This window comes from Musca domestica, unplaced genomic scaffold (genome assembly GCF_030504385.1).
Source record: "Musca domestica strain aabys unplaced genomic scaffold, Musca_domestica.polishedcontigs.V.1.1 10, whole genome shotgun sequence".
In the NCBI taxonomy this organism is placed as follows: domain Eukaryota; kingdom Metazoa; phylum Arthropoda; class Insecta; order Diptera; family Muscidae; genus Musca; species Musca domestica.
The window spans coordinates 2,153,830-2,172,627 of record NW_026712115.1 but is presented as its reverse complement, the minus strand read 5'-3'; the positions used below and the strand labels follow the sequence as shown (position 1 = coordinate 2,172,627).

Sequence of the window (18,798 nt, the reverse complement as noted above, 5' to 3'; positions counted from 1 at the left end):
CCTCGAAGAGAATTGTCTATATAGGTCCACGATATCGTGTAGGTCCCATATTACGATACCCCCGATATTCGGTATTTTGATAATTGTAGCCACACTTTTCAATAGAATTGTCTAAAAATCCACACAAGGAGTTCCCTCTGAGTATTTTACCCCCTGGAAGAGAATTGTCTATATAGGTTCACGGCCTATACGACCCCATATAGCGGTACGCCCCGAAACTTCTTCATTTTAGCGACACTTTTGACCGGAATCGTTTAAAATTTAGTATTTATAGTATGAAGCTCGTAACGAGTACTACAACATGTGAGGGGAAATTGTCTATGCTGGTCCACGTCTTCGTATAGCCCACATATAACGGTACCTCCGTTTATTCGGTATTTTGATGATATTAACAACATTATTCACCGGAATTGTCTCAATTTTCGTATTTGAAGTTCGGAATCGGTACTACAGCCTATGACAAAAAAATTCTTATGCAGGACAACTTCGTATAGCCCTATACAACAATTTTCATTTAAGTGGTATTTTTCGAATATTTTTTTTTTTCTTTTTTGACATTTTTCTAGATCCTTCAAAATGTCAGAGGCCATTAAAAGCTCGTCCCGGCTGAACGTAGCTGTTTTTTAACTTATTATTGTTCAAACACTTTATGCTAACATTTCCTGGATTTTTCATGAACATTTGTTTAAGGATATTCATTCATATACAAATAAGGACATTCATATTCATACACTATAAAAATTTTCATGAACTGAAGGCCGATATTTTCTAACTCATTTTTCACTTTTTCACTCTGAATGTATCAAATATGTGTTGAGAGAATTTTCAACAGCTGCATTGCTATTATTACGGTACATTGGCTCTTCTATTATTTATTTTAAGTTTTGTGCTTGCATTGAAAATTAAATTTTTTCGGGCCAGTCATGGTGATGGTGCATAAAACTAAATAATTTGCATAGCGACAAAAATGCACTGTCATCCATATTTGCATGAAAATGTGTGTTTAACTACTTTATATGACAATGTATATAAATTTGTAGCTCTGTGTCAGAGGCCATTGAGATTCAAGAGCCGTAAAACTTCAACAGTTGTAGTCCTTATATTTGTATATATCTAAATACTAAAAATGTAGGTCAATGTGGAAAAAATTTATATGATGAAAACTTTTTTAGAATTTCATCAACTGATTGGGAGTGAAATCAGCAACGAGACAGTGAGGCAAAGTTTAATACATTGCAAAGAGTTGTAATAAATATAAAGCCTAACTGTTTTGCAGCAACAAAATACTACGGTATCCCGAACAAAACATGTCAACACTTACTTAAAGTTTCAGGAATTCAGAATTTATATGATACATCAGGGCGTATGGTTATCTGCACAACGTATACGCCAGTATTTTAAGTAAAGAATGAATAGTTTTGGGTCAACTTAGGACATATTAGGATTTTCATATAGTCTTATATAAAAATATTGGTTAGATAAATTGTATTTCTTATGAAAGATCCCGAAGGACTTCAGGGCGAAGAAATTATATTTATCTGTTCAGCATAACGACTTGACTTACAGCATATAGTTTATATGTAACCAAGCTTTCTACAAAATGCATAGTAGTTTATACGAAAATCAGCTATGAACAAGTAAGCAAAGACTATAGCCCTGCGGGGCCGACCATGTGATACCCTACAACACTATAATACACTAGCAAACCCCCTTAGGTCCAAACACATTTTAGTCGATTATTTGAAATAATGCCAACTGCCCTGCACAAATGTTAGCTTTGGGTTTTACCGGGATATTTTCTTACATTTACACTCTATGTCGTATCCAAAACAAACCCGCCAAATTTAATTCTAAAGTGTTCCAAGATACTACACTTCCGCGCTATTCTGACCCGTAGAGCCACTGCAAGATCAAGGAAGTTTTAAGTTTTGAACCATTTGAACAACTTGAAAAACAATAGTCTTTAATTCTGACCCTAACTCTATCCCATGCATCCCGATAATTGATACTTGTATATAATACTCCCAAAATATAGTGTGTAATGTAAAAACATATTGCCGAACGAAAAATTCAATATTGTAAGTCAAATATGAAAAAATCGCATGCGATAAAAAATATGAAAAAAAAAATATTCACTTTTTTGTTGGCATATTTTCACGCGATTTTCTTACATTTTGTCCTTTTCTGGCAAGAGACCATTCCGAATTTCTGAGAATTGTCAAAATCCGTCCAGTTATAAGCGGTCTAACCAACATCTCCCTTTTTATATTTTACATAAAAGTTGTGGTCTATTTTACCCTGTAAATATTGTCCGATGACTGAACAAAATGGTAGGGTTCTGACCTGTCCAATACACTAGCCCCATGCTGAATTCCGCGTCGATTGGTCTATTATTGCAACCTGTAGAGCAACTGTACAATCAGAAAATTTTTCTGTGTTTGGCCAATTTCAATCCCTAAATATTGTGCGATCATATCCAAAAACAATATAGAAGTCTATTCTGACCCTAACGCCTCCTACATTTTCAATTTCGTGAAAATCGGGCCATAATTGCGACTTGTAAAGTGATTACAAATTAACATAGACAGACGGACGGAACGACATACATAGCTAGATCGACTTAGCTCGGCGAGACATGAAGATCCATATATACTTTCCTATGTGGGAAACCAATATTTCGAGGTGTTACATAATTTTTGGCCCAACCAAACTTAGGGTATAAAAACGGCAATAAAGAGGCAGCATATCGATTTATTATCTTTGAGGATAAAGCCTTTGAAGTTAAATATTTCAATGAAAAAAATATTTCGTTTTGTGTCACTTTTGATACGGTACAAGAAACAAGGACGAAAAGGCCATTAAGGGAATTGAGTTATAGGAACGAAATGTTCTGCAAGAATAATCGTCAGTCGATTTGACTGTGGCCATGTCAATTCAAGATATATATAGAATGACAATCGAAATATGCATAATGTTATAACACCGTAAAGAAATCTATTCCAAACATTTCCTTTTGAGGATAAAATATACTCACCAAAGTTCCTCCCAATGGAATTTTTCACCTTTAGTTACATTAAGTACTGTGAACTCAACATCAAATTTCAGGATTTCAGCTCCGATATTAATTTTAGTAGATTTCGTATAATTCTAATATACATTTCCAAAGCCATCTCCATAGAGGTATGGAGACATCAATATAAAATTTCGCGATTCCAGGTCCATCCCTTCACGCAATACTCATTTTAGTACCACTTAGTTCTTTTACAACAACAACTATAGTACCCATTTCCGAAATAACCGTCATATGGCTATACTACTCATGAAAAATGTACAAATCTGTTCACCCAATAACAAAATTCTACAAACTATTGTACTACTTAGTACTTTTCGTGCACTTGCAGTGCATACCTCCAAAACCACAACTTTATCACTGGCACATTCGACAGAATTAAGTCTAGAAGCAAGTATATCAAATTGGTGAAAATCGTTTCAGATATAGCTATAGCTCTCATATATATGTTTCATCCGATTTAAGTCCTTCACATGCGTAATATTCACCCCACTGCAAGGATATTTTATATCGGACATCAAATACAGCTCGAAAATTCCTCTGCCAAATGTGATCGAGATCGGTTCAGATTTTTATATACCTTCGATATACATCATCATCCGATTTTATGGTTACTGTCCACCATACATGTCATATCAGTCCAAATTGGATAGATTTTTTCATACCACACCGAATTTTTCCATTTGGTGGAACTTGGGCCGGTATATCTATTGCTCCAATAAATGCTTTTTAATATAATTCTTAACGTAGTCATATCATGCACTACACAGCAATGTTATTCGGTACTAGAGGCACATAAGCCTCCGTCAAATATGTTAAAAATCGGTTCAGAGTTGGATATAGTTCCCAAATTGGGACTACTCTAAAGCCATGATATGCATTCAAATAAGGTTCATAATTGGGATGATATTCTTAATTATCTTCTTAATACCAATAGTGGTGTGTACAGGGTGAGATAAAAAAACTGCAGCAAATTCCAACACCAAATAGGGTCATATAATAAGATTAGATTTGTTCGAATTCGTCACCTTTGGCACGAATTATGGCCTTTAAACGGCCAATGAAACTGTCATACGCTGCCCGAATGTTGATCTGCGGTATTTTGGCACTGTGGCATTTTTATCCGGAGATTTTGGTGACCATTGTGCGCTGGAAATGAAGAGAGGATGATGAGAGAGATGTCCAGGGTCTGCGCCCAAAATGTGATAATATTCGGCATTTATTCTGTTGCCACCGTCGATTAATACGAGCGGAGAGTGACCATCGGCTGTTATGGTGGCCCACACCATCGCCATGGTTGGCGCTTGAGTTCTGGTGGCCAACCAAAGGTAAACATTTTCAGCTGACATCTTTGGCAAGTAAACACGATCATTTTCTTAGTTTACAAACTGCTGGACAACGAATGTTTTCTCATCGGAGAAACCCAAATTCGGAAGTTCTCCACTTTCTGACAAGCGAAGCAACTGTTTAGCTCTTTTGAGTCTATTTTCTTTCTGTTGCGGGGTAAGTTGTTGCACTTTTCGGAATTCCAATGGCTTACCCCGAGCTCATTTTTCAATATTTGCTGAATGGAATATTGCGATATGTTCAGCTCACTAGCCATTTTTCGGCCACTGCGACGCGGGTTGCGATCAAGTCGCTTCTTTAATTTTCGGACTATTTTTGTTTTTTCCGTCCACTTCCTTGACGTCGGGCTACGCTACCAGGATCACGGTAACGAGCGATGATACGAGACACAAAAAATTTATTCACATTTAAATGCTGGAGTGGTCTAACGATAGCCACTTGTGGTTTTCCAGCCAAATAAAAAGAAATCACACTATCACGCTTGAATTCCATCTCGAATATTAATTTTTCTGGAAAATTCTCACAAAAATGCATTTGTTCGCTGTCACTGGAATAATTTTAACAGCTGTCAGACGAGTGACTTTGAAATGATAGCAGTCTGAAGTTGGTTGCAGTTTTGTTATCTCACCCTGTATACCAATATTAACCCACTGGTCAAACACACATTTATAAATCGACATACAAATGTTATTTCTTTCAATAAAAAAATATTTTAATAATTGAAAACAAAAACTCAAAACCAACGGACCTTTACAAAGTGTCATTTATTTGTTAATTAACACGATTGAAGAGATACAACATAAAACATGACAAAAATGTCCAAACAAAATGCTGATCAAAGATTAGCTATATATTATTATTTGATGAAAACACGAATAAGGTAATTTATTTAATCATGCCAATTGCTCTACATGACCTTCAATTGAAAGAATATGTATATAATTTTGATGTATATTTTTATTTTCGTCGGTTTTGTACACAATGCCACTTTTAGGAAACATAGAATCTAGCTGATCACCTGTCCGTGCATATCATAACTCGATATAACAGAAAATTGGATATATATCAGAACATTCCCTCTGGTACCTCTGGTACACAAATGGTCAAAATTTAAACCTCATAAAATGCAATACTATTTCCCATTATTTGGCCTTTGTAGGATGCTTAAAATAAACAACTGATGCTAGAATCTAAAAATTTTGCACCAGGGTCAGTCTTGGTACGTAGGTGTGTGATAATTCGTACTAAATGGGTACGAAATATTCTAAAATGGACTGAAAATTGAACACTTTGTTTTTGACAAATGGAATAAGCAGAAATTTGGACTGAGAGCCATTGATGGAGTGCAGGATAAAGGGCTTTTGAGTGCCATTGATGGATACCAAAGGGCTTTTTACAATTCGTAGCTTAAGATTACAAGAAGTTCTAAAATGGTACCATTTGGTATTATGTGAACGGATAGAGTTTTCATCTTGAAATTTTGTATGAGCATAAAAGTTAGAAAGTAAGATTGTTATATTTCCGATTGGAAATGTATACTAAATGTGTAAATTATACAAAATAGTACCAAAATTTATAATAGTTTTGTTAAGGCTAAACGGAGCTGGAATTTCGAATTTTTGGTAGTGGGATCCCTGTTGGTTGTAGGTTTGTGAGAAAGAGGTGGTTGTGGTAATGTGTCCTACAAGTGCTCGAAAAGTACTACATATTTTATACAAATTGGTATTGGGTGAACAGATAGTACTTCAAATGCGAAATTTGGTTTTAGGGTCAGTGATTATGTGAAGCCTGTACATATGGAGGTGACTTCGGAAATGTATAAAATAATTGTACGGAAAGTACTTAATGGTACTATATTTAGTACTAGGTGATGGGATGGAGATAAAATTCTGAAATTTGATATTTAGATGACAGTTGGTATTTAAAGTTGAGATTTGAAGGTGAATTTGGAAATGCGTACTATATTTGTTCGAAAAGTTATAAATGGTACTGAATTTGGTATTGCGTGAAGAAATAGAGCTGGAATCCTCAAATTTGATTTAAAGACTCAATTGGTATCTGGAATTGAGATATGGAGGTGGTTTTGTAAGTGTGTAATACAATTGTACGAAAATAAGTACTAAATGGAAGGTACAATTCTGGAATTGAAATATCGAGGTGGTTTTGAAAAAACGTACTATAATTGTTCGAAAAGTACAAAATTGAAATAGATGCTATTAACTTTGGTATTGGTATTTTATATTGCGATAACTGTTGAAGTTTAGGATTGAGATATGGAAAGGTTTTGTAAATGAGTCCTAAAATTATACGAAAATTATTAAATATTACTAAATGTGATATTTAATGGTTTCAATCCCGAAATTTGATATTGAGGTCTCTGTTGATATCTCGTGTTGAGATCTAGCAAATGCGTACTAAAATTGTTCCAAAAAATACTAAGTGGTACTACATTGGGCATTGGAGGAAGGGAAATAGCTGAAATCTCGAAATTTGCCATTGAGGATCCTGTTGTTATCTAGGATTGAGATCTAGAGGTGTTTTTGGAATTAACGAAAAGTCATTAAACGAAAAGTATTAAAATCTACTAGTTTCTAATCACTGTTGGTGCCTGGGATAGAGACGCTGAGAATAATTTGGATGTTGGACCATTTTACAAACCATTGTAAAATACTAATATTATCCTCGATGAATTTCAAAATAAAAGATTATTAAGACTTCTTGAGTTAAAAGGTAAACATTTTCTTTCCGAAAAAAATAAAATTTTTAGTAATAAAAAAAATCTGGAAAGTCTGAAAATTTTGTAAGAAGTATTAAGTTTTGATTAAAAAATTTTGTCAAACTGAATAAATTGTGCATTTTGAGTACTAAACAAGTAAAAAAGCAGCTAAGTTCGGCCGGGCCGAACTTTTAATACCCTCCACCATTTTAGAGAAACTTGAAAATTTTCAAAAAAAAATAAAATAATTGAAAACCGCTTCATGGGGACTATACGAAAATATTTTGTCATAGGCTGTAGCACCCATTACGAACTTCAAATACGAAATTTTAAATAAATCCGCTAAATAATGTCGCTAAAATCATGAAAATATCGAATATCGGAAGGTACCGTTATGTGGTGGCTATACAAAGATCTGAACCATCATACAAATTTTTTGTCATAGGTTGTAGTACCCATTTGGATCTTCCAGTACGAAATTTGAAACGATTCCGGTGAATAATGTTGCTGGAATCATCAAAATACCGAATATCAGGAGCTAACGTTATATGGGAGCTATCCAAAGACTTGGACCTTCATACAAAATTTTTTGGCATAGGCTGTAGTGCCATTATGAACTTCAAATACGAAATTGTAAATAATTCTGGTAAATAATGTCGCTAAAATCATGAAAATACCGAATATCGGGATGTACCGTGATATGGGGACTATACGAAAACGTGGACCGTGAACTATCTACTGATAAACTATGCATGTATGCAAAATTTTAGCCTTTTATCTCAATTCGTACGAAAGATAGCGTGATTACAATAGACAGACAGAAAGACGGACATCGTTAGATCGTCTTAGAATTTTACGCTGATCCAGAATATATATGCTTTGTAGGTAGGGTGTATTATAAATATTTCGAGGAGTTACAAAAGGAATGACAAAGTTAATATACCCTCCATAGAATGGTGGAGGGTATAAAAGCTTAAAAGCGGACGAAGTAGCAGGTACTTGTTTGGAGTTTGGTGACAATCGTTTCTGAATTGTTTACCTCTACCCTTGTTAGGGTAAATTTTGGGAGTTGAATTTTTATGAACAATTGCACATTTTACTTGAAAAGTGTCGTAGTTCGTCTTTTGGAATCCCTCGAAATGTCGAAGAACTTATGCACATAATTTCTCCCGTCAAGAATGATTAATAACTCTACGATTGTCAGTCTTAAAATCGAAAGTGATTGATGACGACCCCCCAAGTGCACACACATGTTCCGACGCGTTCCACTTCATTGACTATAAATCGAACTTTAAATATTTAGAAAAAAAAAACAACTCAAACTCCAATGCACCTACTCTGCGAACAATGTTGAATATAATAGCAATCCAATATCCAAAGTACATTTTACCAATTCAAATCTGATGTTGTATTATATGTGTGTGTTTATACCCTACACCACAAGGTGGTCAGGGTATTATGTCTTTGTGCATTCGTTGTAACAGGCAAAAGGAAACGAGATAGACCCATAGTTCCTTTTGATGATCTGCATAGAATCACTTTCTGAGTTGATTTATGCATGTCAGTCCGTCTATCCGTCCGTCCGTCCGTCTGTCCATGTATTCTTGTGAACAAAATGCAGGTCGCATTTATTATCCGATTGAGATGAAACTTTGCAAACAACATTTGTCTGGCCCAAGGGCGAACCCTATTGAAATTGGAGATAATCGGTAAAAATTTAGATATAGCTCCCATATATATCTTCGTCCGATTTGCCTTTTATTGTACACCAAACGTGTAATATCAGCCCGAATAGTATGGAATTTTGCACATACAACCAAATTAGGCCTGAAAATAAGTATGCCAAATTTGATCGAAATCGGTTCAGATATAGCTATAGCTCCCATATATATTGTTCATCCGATTTGTTATTTTTGTGCTCCGCAGCCGTAATATGCACTCTGTAACAACAATATTTGGGGAAATATATCAAATACAGCTCAGAAATACCTTTGCTAAATTTTATCGAGATCGGTTCAGATTTGGATATAGCTCCCATATATAACTTCGTCCGATTTACCTTTTATTGTGCACCAAACGTCTAATATTTGCCCAGATGGGATGGAATTTGGCACATGCGACCGAATTTAGTCTAGAAGGTAGTATGCCAAATTTGGTGAAGATCGGTTCAGATATAGCTATAGCTCCCATATATATTGTTCATCCGATTTGTTGTATTTGTTACCTACAGCCGTAATATGCACTCCCTAACAACGATATTCAGGGAAATATATCAAATACACCTCAGAAATATCTTTGCTAAATTTTATCGAGATCGGTTCAGATTTGGATATAGTTCCCATATAAATCTTTATCTGATTTCAAATTAATTTTGCACCAAATGGGCAATACAAGTCCGAATTTAAAAGATACAAATGCTTTGGCATATTTAGTCCTTTGAGTTTTAAATTATAATTATAATCATAGCGTGTATGATTGAATTCTCCCATAAAAACTTTTAATTATTAAGTGGAGCTCAACTAAATTAGAAAAGTGGTGTAGGTTATCATAAAATCGGCCCCGCCCGACTTTAGGACTTTCTTTACTGGTTTTTGTTTTTTCAGTGAATGACCGACCGAAGCCTATCTCAGCCTATCTCTACTGCACTTCATTTGTTGTTATTGCCGTTGAATGTTGCAGTTTTAGACTTTGATGTTGTTGCCGTTGCTGTTGCTGTTGTTATTGTGGTTGATTGTTATTATTATTATTTACGTTATGCTTTGTTGATGGCCAGTTTAATTACAATAATCATTGCTGTTTCACTGGACTGCACTTGACTGATTTATTTCGAAAACCAAACTTCAACACAAACTCCATCAAATGCACACCTCATCAATTAGGGAGAGATTGAGTGAGCTGGGCGTATAAAGTGCAATAGAATTGAATTGAATGTATGTAATGTAATTCAGTTGGCATAAATTAACAATAATGTTCTTTGAAAACTAATATAAAACCAGTAAGAAAAAGTCAAAAGTTTGGCGACGCCGACTATCTGATACCCTACATTACTATGCGTATTTAGCAGAGCTCCTATATCAGAAAAAGTTTACATTTTTGAATTTATGTGAAATAGATCATATAAACTATGAACCTTATTTGAATGCGTATCATGGCTATAGAGTAGTCACAATTTTGGAACTATATCCAACTCTGAATCGACTTTCAACAATTTTGAAGGAGACTTTTGTACCTCTAGTACCAAATAATGTTGCATGATATGGCTTCGATAAAAATTATATTAAAAAATAATTATTGGAGCAAAAGATATACCGGACCGAGTTTCACCAATAGGAAAAATTCGGTAGATTATGAAAAAATCTATCCAATTTGGATACATGTATGGTGGACAATAAACGTAAAATCGGATGAAGATGTATATTGAAGCTATATAAAAATCTAACCCGATCTCGATGAATTTTGGCAGAGGTATTTTCGAGTAGCATCTAATGCCCGTCATCAAATATCATTGTTGTAGAGTGCATATTACGCATGTGAGAGACTCTTAAACCAAATCGGATGAAACATATATATTGCAGCTTAACTGATTTTCACCAAAAGTACTTGTTTTTAGGATGAATTCGGTCGGAAGTGCCATAATTCCAATTGGCTGATATTGGTCGTTTTGTGCACTAAAAATCTGAAATCGAATAAAGATATATATGGGAGCTATATCCAAATCTGAATCGATCATGACAAAATTTTAAAAACTTATTTCTGAACTGTATCCGATATCTGGTACCATATATCATTGTTGTGTAAAACCCCAAATCCGATGAAACATGTATATGGGATCTATAGCTACAGGGTTGCCCAAATTCGACGGACCCATCTGGCAACGCCATAACTTTTGACAGAGATGTCACATCGCTTAATGACATACCGCGTTTGAAGCGTTAGTCCAAGCAGATTTTTACCATGAACCAATACACGCCACGCGAGCGCTCTGAAATAGTTGAAATTTACATTCAACAGAAGAAGTCAATTGTGAAAACTCAACGTGCTTTTAAAACATTAAAAAATGTGAGAAGTGCGCCTTCTAAGAACACTATTAAGCGTTTATACGAAAAATTTTCGACTGGTAAGGCTCTTTCTAATCCGAAGAGGCCATATAAAAGTCGACCAAGGCGATCGGCCGAGAATATCGCTGCCGTACGAGCCAGTGTTGAGAGGTCCCCAAGAACATCCCAAAAACGCCGTTCTCAGCAGTTGGGCATGGCTCGCATTGATTTGCATTTGTTCCCGTACAAAATTCAATTGACGCAAAGAATGTTGCCTGCGGACAAGCCTCGTCGATTGGAATGGGCCCAAAGGTCCGTCGAATATGGACAACCCTGTATATCTGAACCGATTTTCTCCAAATTTGATGTATTTCCTTTTCAGGTCATTTGCACTGATATTGACCATTTGGTGCACAATTAACCCGAAATCGGTTGAAGATATATATATGGGAACTATATCTAAATTTGAACCAATTCTCACCAATTTCAATAGGGTTCGTCCTTGGGCCAAACAAATAATGTTTAGAAAATTTCATCTCAATCGGATACGACCAGCTTTTTATTCACAAGAATACATGAACAGACGGACTGACATGCATAAATCGAATCAGCAAGTGATTCTTTGAAGATTCTCAAAAGTAACTATGAGCCTATATCGCTTCCTTCTTCATGTTACAAACAAATGCACAAATACATTCTATGAAACAGAGTATATAGAGTATATTTTGTCTACAGAACAAATCCAATCTCCAAAAAATCCGATCTCAGTGACTGAGGTATGTTTTTTCTATAGAAAAAACCATTTGGAACGAATTTGGCAATTTTCAAAAAAATAAAATCCGTTAAAAATTCTGTTAAAATCTTAAAAATACCGAATGTGGCCGTATATTAGGGTCTATACGAAGACTTGGACATGCATAGGCAACTTTTGTCACAAGCTAATACAATATTCAAATGCGAAACTTGAAAAAAATTCCGTTTATAATGTAGCTAAAATCATCAAAATACCGAATATAGGGTACCATGGCGGATATAAATGGACCTGCCCAGACAATTTTCTGTCATAGACTGTAGTATCCATTCCTAACTTTAAATACAAAATTCGGTAAATCATCAAAGTATCGAATATCGGGGGGTACCGTTATTTGATTTGATCAACCTACTTCATTTCGTTCGGAAGCTAGAGTGAGTTCTACAGACGGACAGACGGACGGACATTGATAAATCGACATAGAATTTTATGCTGATCAGGAATATATATACTTTGTGAGGACTAAAAGGTATATTTCGATGTGTTGCAAACGGAATGACAAACTTAATATACCCTCCATACTATGGGTATAAAAATCCGACTTCAGTAACTGAGGTACGTTTATTCTGTAGAAAAAAAATCGACCTCAGTGACTGAGGTACGTTTATTCTATAGAAAAAAATCCCACCTCAGTGCCTTATAAATATTCTCCTGCATAAAATCATTCAGGAAACGTATGTTCTCAGGATCTAAGGTATTAATTCTTACTTCTTATGACATTTCAAACAAATCCATTTGATTCTCATAAGACTTCCATGAAAGCATTCACTAATTCCCCCTCTACTTTCCCTTTCAGGGTCGCGAAGAACAAGCTCGCCTCGAAATGAAGCACCGCCAGGAAGAAGACGACCTGTATCGCAAATTTGCACGTAAACGTGAAGAGGAAGATCGTAAAATTCAATCCGAATTCCAAACCGAATGGGAACGTGAACTGCAGCGACTAACGCACAAATTTGAAAAAGAATTGACCACATCGCGGCGCAATCGTGAGGAGCAAAACATTCTCACCAAACGCCTCGAACAACAAAAGGAGGACTTGGAAAAGAACATGACCCTGAGACGCAGCAAAAAGAAGGAGAGCATAACACGTAAAATGCTCGAACACGAACGTTATGAGACGGCAGCTCTAGTCGATCGTCAGTCCAGTGAAATGTTGGAGTTGATCAGTGCCCGTCGTTCCGAGTACATGATGAACGAGAGCATTTTCCTGGACGATGAGTTCAGTGAGGGCACCACACCCATAGAATATCCCAATTTGCCACCATTGCCTGCACCGCCCACAGTTAGTAAATTCCAAATCTACACCGACCCCATTGAGTTTGAAGACGTGGATCGCATAGCCATATCGGTGGCCCAGGAGGATCAGAAAACCTTTACCGATCTAGTGAGGCAGTTGGTGGGTCGTTGCACAACCGATATCGAAAAGGCCCGAACAATATTCCGTTGGATTACCGTCAAGAATCTGAATAATATGCACTTTGATGATGACCTGCGCGGAGACTCACCCATGGGGCTGCTGCGGGGTATCAAATTTGGCACTGAGAGTTATCATGTGCTCTTCAAGCGTCTCTGCAGTTATGCCGGTCTCCATTGCGTAGTCATCAAGGGTTACTCGAAAAGTGCCGGCTATCAGCCAGGGGTGAAGTTTCAAGATTCTCGTTTCCGCAATTCGTGGAATGCTGTCTTCGTTGCTGGCGCATGGCGTTTTGTACAATGTAATTGGGGTGCTAGACATTTGGTCAATGCCAAGGAGGTACCCAAGACGGGAAGGGGTAAAAACGATAGTTTGAGGTGAGAGGGTGGGAGGATTTTTTTTGAGATTTATTTCAATGATTGTATTTTTATTTTCTAGATATGAATATGATGACCATTACTTCCTGACCGATCCCAGAGAATTCATTTATGAATTCTTCCCCCTGCAAGAAGAATGGCAGCTGCTCAAGCGTCCCATTACTCTGCGAGAATTTGAGAATCTACCATTTGTGCGTTCATTGTTCTTCCGCTATGGCTTGCATTTTGCCGATGAGGGTTATGGAGCAGTGGTCTTTACGGACGATACTGGTGAGAGAAAAAAAGAGAGTTCGTAGGATATATTTTTTTCTACAGAACAAAATGTTTTCTATAGAAAAACTCTTTCTATAGAAAAAGTTTGTTCATTATTGAAAATAACACTTGAGGATTTTTTTCTATAGAGGCCTAAGGACTTTTTTCTATGGCAAAAAAATCTGTCCTCAGGTCTGAGGTTTTGTTTTCTATAGAAAAAAATATGTTCTGAGGTCGGAAGATTTGTTTTCTTTAGAAAAAATCTCTCCTCAGGATGGAGGATTTTTTCCTATAGAATAAAAATCTGTTCTCATGTCTGAGGAATATTTTTCTATAGAAAAAAATCCGTCCTCAAGTATGAGGAATTTTTTCCAAAGAAAAAATCTCTCCTCAGGTCTGAGAAATCTTTTTCTATAAATAAATTTCTGTCCTCAGGTCTGGGGAATTTTTTTTTATATTTGTCCGCAGGTCTGAGGAATTTTTTTACATAGAATAAAATATGTCCTCAGGTCTGAGGAATTTTTTTCTATAGAAAAAATATGTCCTCAGGTTTGAGGATTTTTTTCTATAGAAAAAAATCTGTCCTTAGGTCTGAGGAATTTGTTCTGTAGAAAAAAATCTGTCCTCAGGTCTGAGGATTTTTTTCTATAGAAAAAAATCTGTTCTCAGGTCTGAGGAATTTTTTCTATAGAAAAAAATCTGTCCTCAGGTCTGAGGATTTTTTCCTATAGAAAAAAATCTGTCCTCAGGTCTGAGGAATTTTTTCTATAGAAAAACATCTGTCCTCAGCTCTGAGGAATTTTTTTCTATAGAAAAAATCTGTCCTCAGCTCTGAGGAATTTTTTTCTATAGAAAAAAAAATCTGTCCTCAGCTCTGAGGAATTTTTTTCTATAGAAAAAAAATCTGTCCTCAGCTCTGAGGAATTTTTTTCTATAGAAAAAAAAATCTGTCCTCATGTCTGAGGATTTTTTTTATAAAGAAAAATTTGTCCTTAGGTCTGAGGATTTTTTTTTCTATAGAAAAAAATCTGTCCTCTGGTCGGAGGATTTTTTAGAGAAAAAGATCTGTCCTCGAATCAGGGGATTTTTTTAGAGAAAAATTTTTTTCTCATTTCGGAGGTATTTTTTTCTGTAGGAAAAATTGTCAGCCTCCGTCACTGAAGACTAATTTTCCCTTAACAAACCTCAATCCCTCAGTACCGATTTTTTTCTATAGAAACATTTTTATTATAGTTCAATGGAAAATTGTTGCTATAGAAAATGATTCTTAGTAAGATAGGAAAATATCACTGTTTTGAGGACAGATTTTTTTCTGTCACAAAATCCTTTTAATATAGAAATGTATCTCTTGCAATATATTTCCAGGTGCCGCCACTGTTCGCATTGCCATGCCCACGGACATGCAAAGTTGCCTGATATTCCATTATAATTTGAAATTCTACGACAGTGATGAGGATTCGTACGATGGTGTATCGTTGAAACGTTTCGTTATGCAATCGGTGATTGGTAATATTGTGGCATTCCGGGTGCATGCTCCCTGTTCGGGGGCATTTCTGTTGGATATATTTGCCAATGCAGTAACGCCGCAGGAATATTTAACCGGTGAACCAATGAAATTCAAATCGGTGTGCAAATTTAAGGTAAGTCAAATCAAATTATCACCATACTCCTGATTTCAAAGGGTTTAAATGATTTTTAATCAATGACGCCTGAAAGTATGCTCTAATTCTTTTGGTTTAAGTATACTGTGTTTTCATAGCTACCAGCTTTTGTCTACCATTTCCTAAACATTGCAGCGAATTGGGTTAATCTTGAGAGATATTTTTCTATAGAAAAATACGCTCAATTCGAAAGCAATTACTTTTTCTTTAGAGAAAAAACCTATGTATATTTTTAATTGGTAAATACAACTTTGTATTTTCAGATTTGCTGTGAAGAATTACAAACAGTTATGGTCCCATTGCCGGATTGTGCCAGCGGTGAATGGGGTCCAACAAAAGCTACACGACTCTTTGGCCTGATACCCATTACGCATCAGGTATAACCAAACTATTTAACATATTCAGATACCATTTTTTTATTTCCAATCAAAAAAAAAATTTTGCAGGATCCTCTTATATTTGCCGGCCGCAGTTTAGATTTGCAATTCCGTATGTCTCGGCCGCTGACAGATTTTATGGCTACGCTGCACAAAAACGGCATCGAAGAAAAGAAACTCTCCAAATATGTTACGCACAGTATATTGGATGATATTGTGACGTTTATTATAAAGTAAGTCTGAATGAGAGGGCAAATAATAGACAAACCTGGCAGAAAAAATCATTTGATTTTAAATTGTCTTAATTTCTTCCATTTCATTTCAGCTTCCCCGAGGAAGGACAATACGGTTTGGATATCTATACCCGTGAGTTGGGTGCTCCACCCCATCACAGCAGTCATCACAACAATTCGTCATCGTCGACGGAAAAACATTTGCTGACGCATTGTTGTAAATATTTAATTAATTCATCGAAACGTAACTAATATTCCAATCTGTCTGTTCAATATAATGTATGTATGTATGTGTGCATGTATTTCAATTCAAATCCTTTTTCAATTAGTACAGACATAGTAACGTACATATGTGTTTGGGGGTAGAGATATATAAACAATGGCGCCCAAATAGGGAGAAATAATTCCTTTCATTACAAATTAAATTCATAAATTCAACGTTAGGACAATTTAGAAATCTGGAATTAATTTGTGAGGCAGGGTTGCCATTTGGCTCTCTATTTTGGGCGGTTTTTTTAAAGTCCATTAACAGCCTCTTTTCCTAAAAAAATACTTTACTCGAATCGTTCGTATTCAAACATATTCATTATACCATACACCACATAGTGATAAGGTTATTATGTATTTGCGCATGTTACAAGAAAAAGAAAGCGAGATAGACCCATACTTACTTTTTAGGATCTTCATAGAATCACTTTCTGAGTCGATTTATGCATGTCAGTCCGGCCGGCCGTCTGTCTATGTATTTTTGGTGAACAAAATACAGGTCGCATTTATTATTCGATTTAGATGAAATTTTTTTTACCGAAGGACGAACCCTATTGAAATTGGTGAGAATCGAGATCTGTTCAGATTTTTATGTACCTTCGATATATATGTTCTACCGATTTTGCGGTTATTGTCCACCATACATGCAATATCAACCCAAACTGGATAGATTTTTTCATACTTAACCGAATCGTACAATTTTTTGAAATTCGGTAATTCATAAATACCCAATATACACTTCTTTGTTACGGGAACTCTACAAAATACGCATAGTGGCGGTGTCATATAGTCGTCCCCAGAAAGACTTTTTTAATGTGGGTTTTTATAAAAATTTTGAAATTGAAAAAGCATTTGCTCCAAAAACCTAAACATGTTTTTTCATTCGACATATTTGCGTACGAGTGGAAACTAGTTACAACTTTCTGTAGGAGGCGCTCAATAAAATGTTCCCGGCTAATAGCGGAGTCTAGTTCTTAACCTCAAAACTTTTGAAAACAAAAAGCCTGGAAATTCTCTTTCTTATTACTGATAAGCAGTAAGCTTAATATTAGCCAGCACTTTTTCTTCTTACCAGAACATCTGATTGTAGCTTCGGACGATTTTGGTTTTTGGGAAATTTTGCCAAGTGGCAACATTGTCAGACACCCAACACTCAAATCATTACATGTTTGTGTGTACAGTACATGTATGGTTTGCCTACGCTCTATCCCCCTTATCAAGAATTGAAATCATGTTAATTTGTAAATTTGTTTTTAAATCTATGTATGTTTTTTTATAAATATAAATTAAGTGCTTATTATTAATTGTTATATATTTTCATAATAATTAGTATATATATAAATATTTAAAAACAAAAAACTTTAAAGTTGTTCACAATACCTTAAATTTGAAAGTAATTATTTAATCTTTATGAAAACAATAAATAAAAAAATTATAAAATAAAACAAAATATGAACATATTTATAAATATAAAAATATAAATGGAAAAATATAAAGCTAAAACGCATAAACATAGTTTAAATTAATGACAAAAACTAAAAAAGGAAACATATGATATTTATCCGCTTGGTGCTATAGTGGCGTTAATTAAGTTTGTTAAAATAAGAAAGCGCATAATAATTTTGATTAATATATATTTTGTTACAAATAAAACACGAAATAATCACAACAATAATACAATATTGTTTTCTTAAGCCTAAATCCTTTGTTAAATTTAATTATAATCAGTAATTAAAATTGTACAGTAATTAAAATTGAATTATTTTTTTTTTCTTCTCCTATAACAATTGGCCTCAACTTCTCTTAATTGTAAATACTATGGACTTGTATTGAACTCTTTATTTTCTTTCCCTTTAATTTATAAATAATTACACAATTTTTTTGTTTATAGTTTATAAGTAAAACCTTTTCAATCAATCAATCATATATTCCAGACATATAGATGTGCATGTATGTTTGTATGCTTACGGCTTATTTAATGTACCGTTTTTTTTTTGACTTTAAACAATAAAACACATATTTATAACATATTTCGTTTTTTTTTTTTTTTTTTTTCTTAGAATATATGAGGTATGTAATTTTAAATATAAAATATTTAGAGACTGTTTACGCCAAATGTGCATCCCTACATTTCCCCTTTATTTTTTAACCAATATCTTTATAAAATGCCAATGTTATTCTAGTGTAATAACGGCAAGATACTTCTACGAAAGTAATCAGTGACAGCGAGTGTACC

At 35.0% G+C, this 18,798-nt stretch overlaps 1 protein-coding gene across 6 annotated transcripts in view; it reads left to right on the top strand.

Moving 5' to 3' along the window:
* The window catches only part of LOC101894655 (hillarin), a 113,619-nt gene extending 95,189 nt beyond the window's left edge, over positions 1-18,430 (top strand). For all 6 annotated transcript variants that reach the window (XM_059125332.1, XM_059125335.1, XM_059125326.1 and 3 more), the window contains 6 exons: positions 12,778-13,772; positions 13,834-14,042; positions 15,390-15,664; positions 15,949-16,062; positions 16,132-16,295; positions 16,388-18,430. In XM_059125332.1, coding sequence (XP_058981315.1) covers positions 12,778-13,772; positions 13,834-14,042; positions 15,390-15,664; positions 15,949-16,062; positions 16,132-16,295; positions 16,388-16,547 — 1,917 coding nt within the window. In that variant the 3' untranslated portion in view covers positions 16,548-18,430. The remainder of the gene's footprint in view (positions 1-12,777; positions 13,773-13,833; positions 14,043-15,389; positions 15,665-15,948; positions 16,063-16,131; positions 16,296-16,387) is intronic.
* The last annotated feature ends 368 nt before the right edge of the window (positions 18,431-18,798 follow it).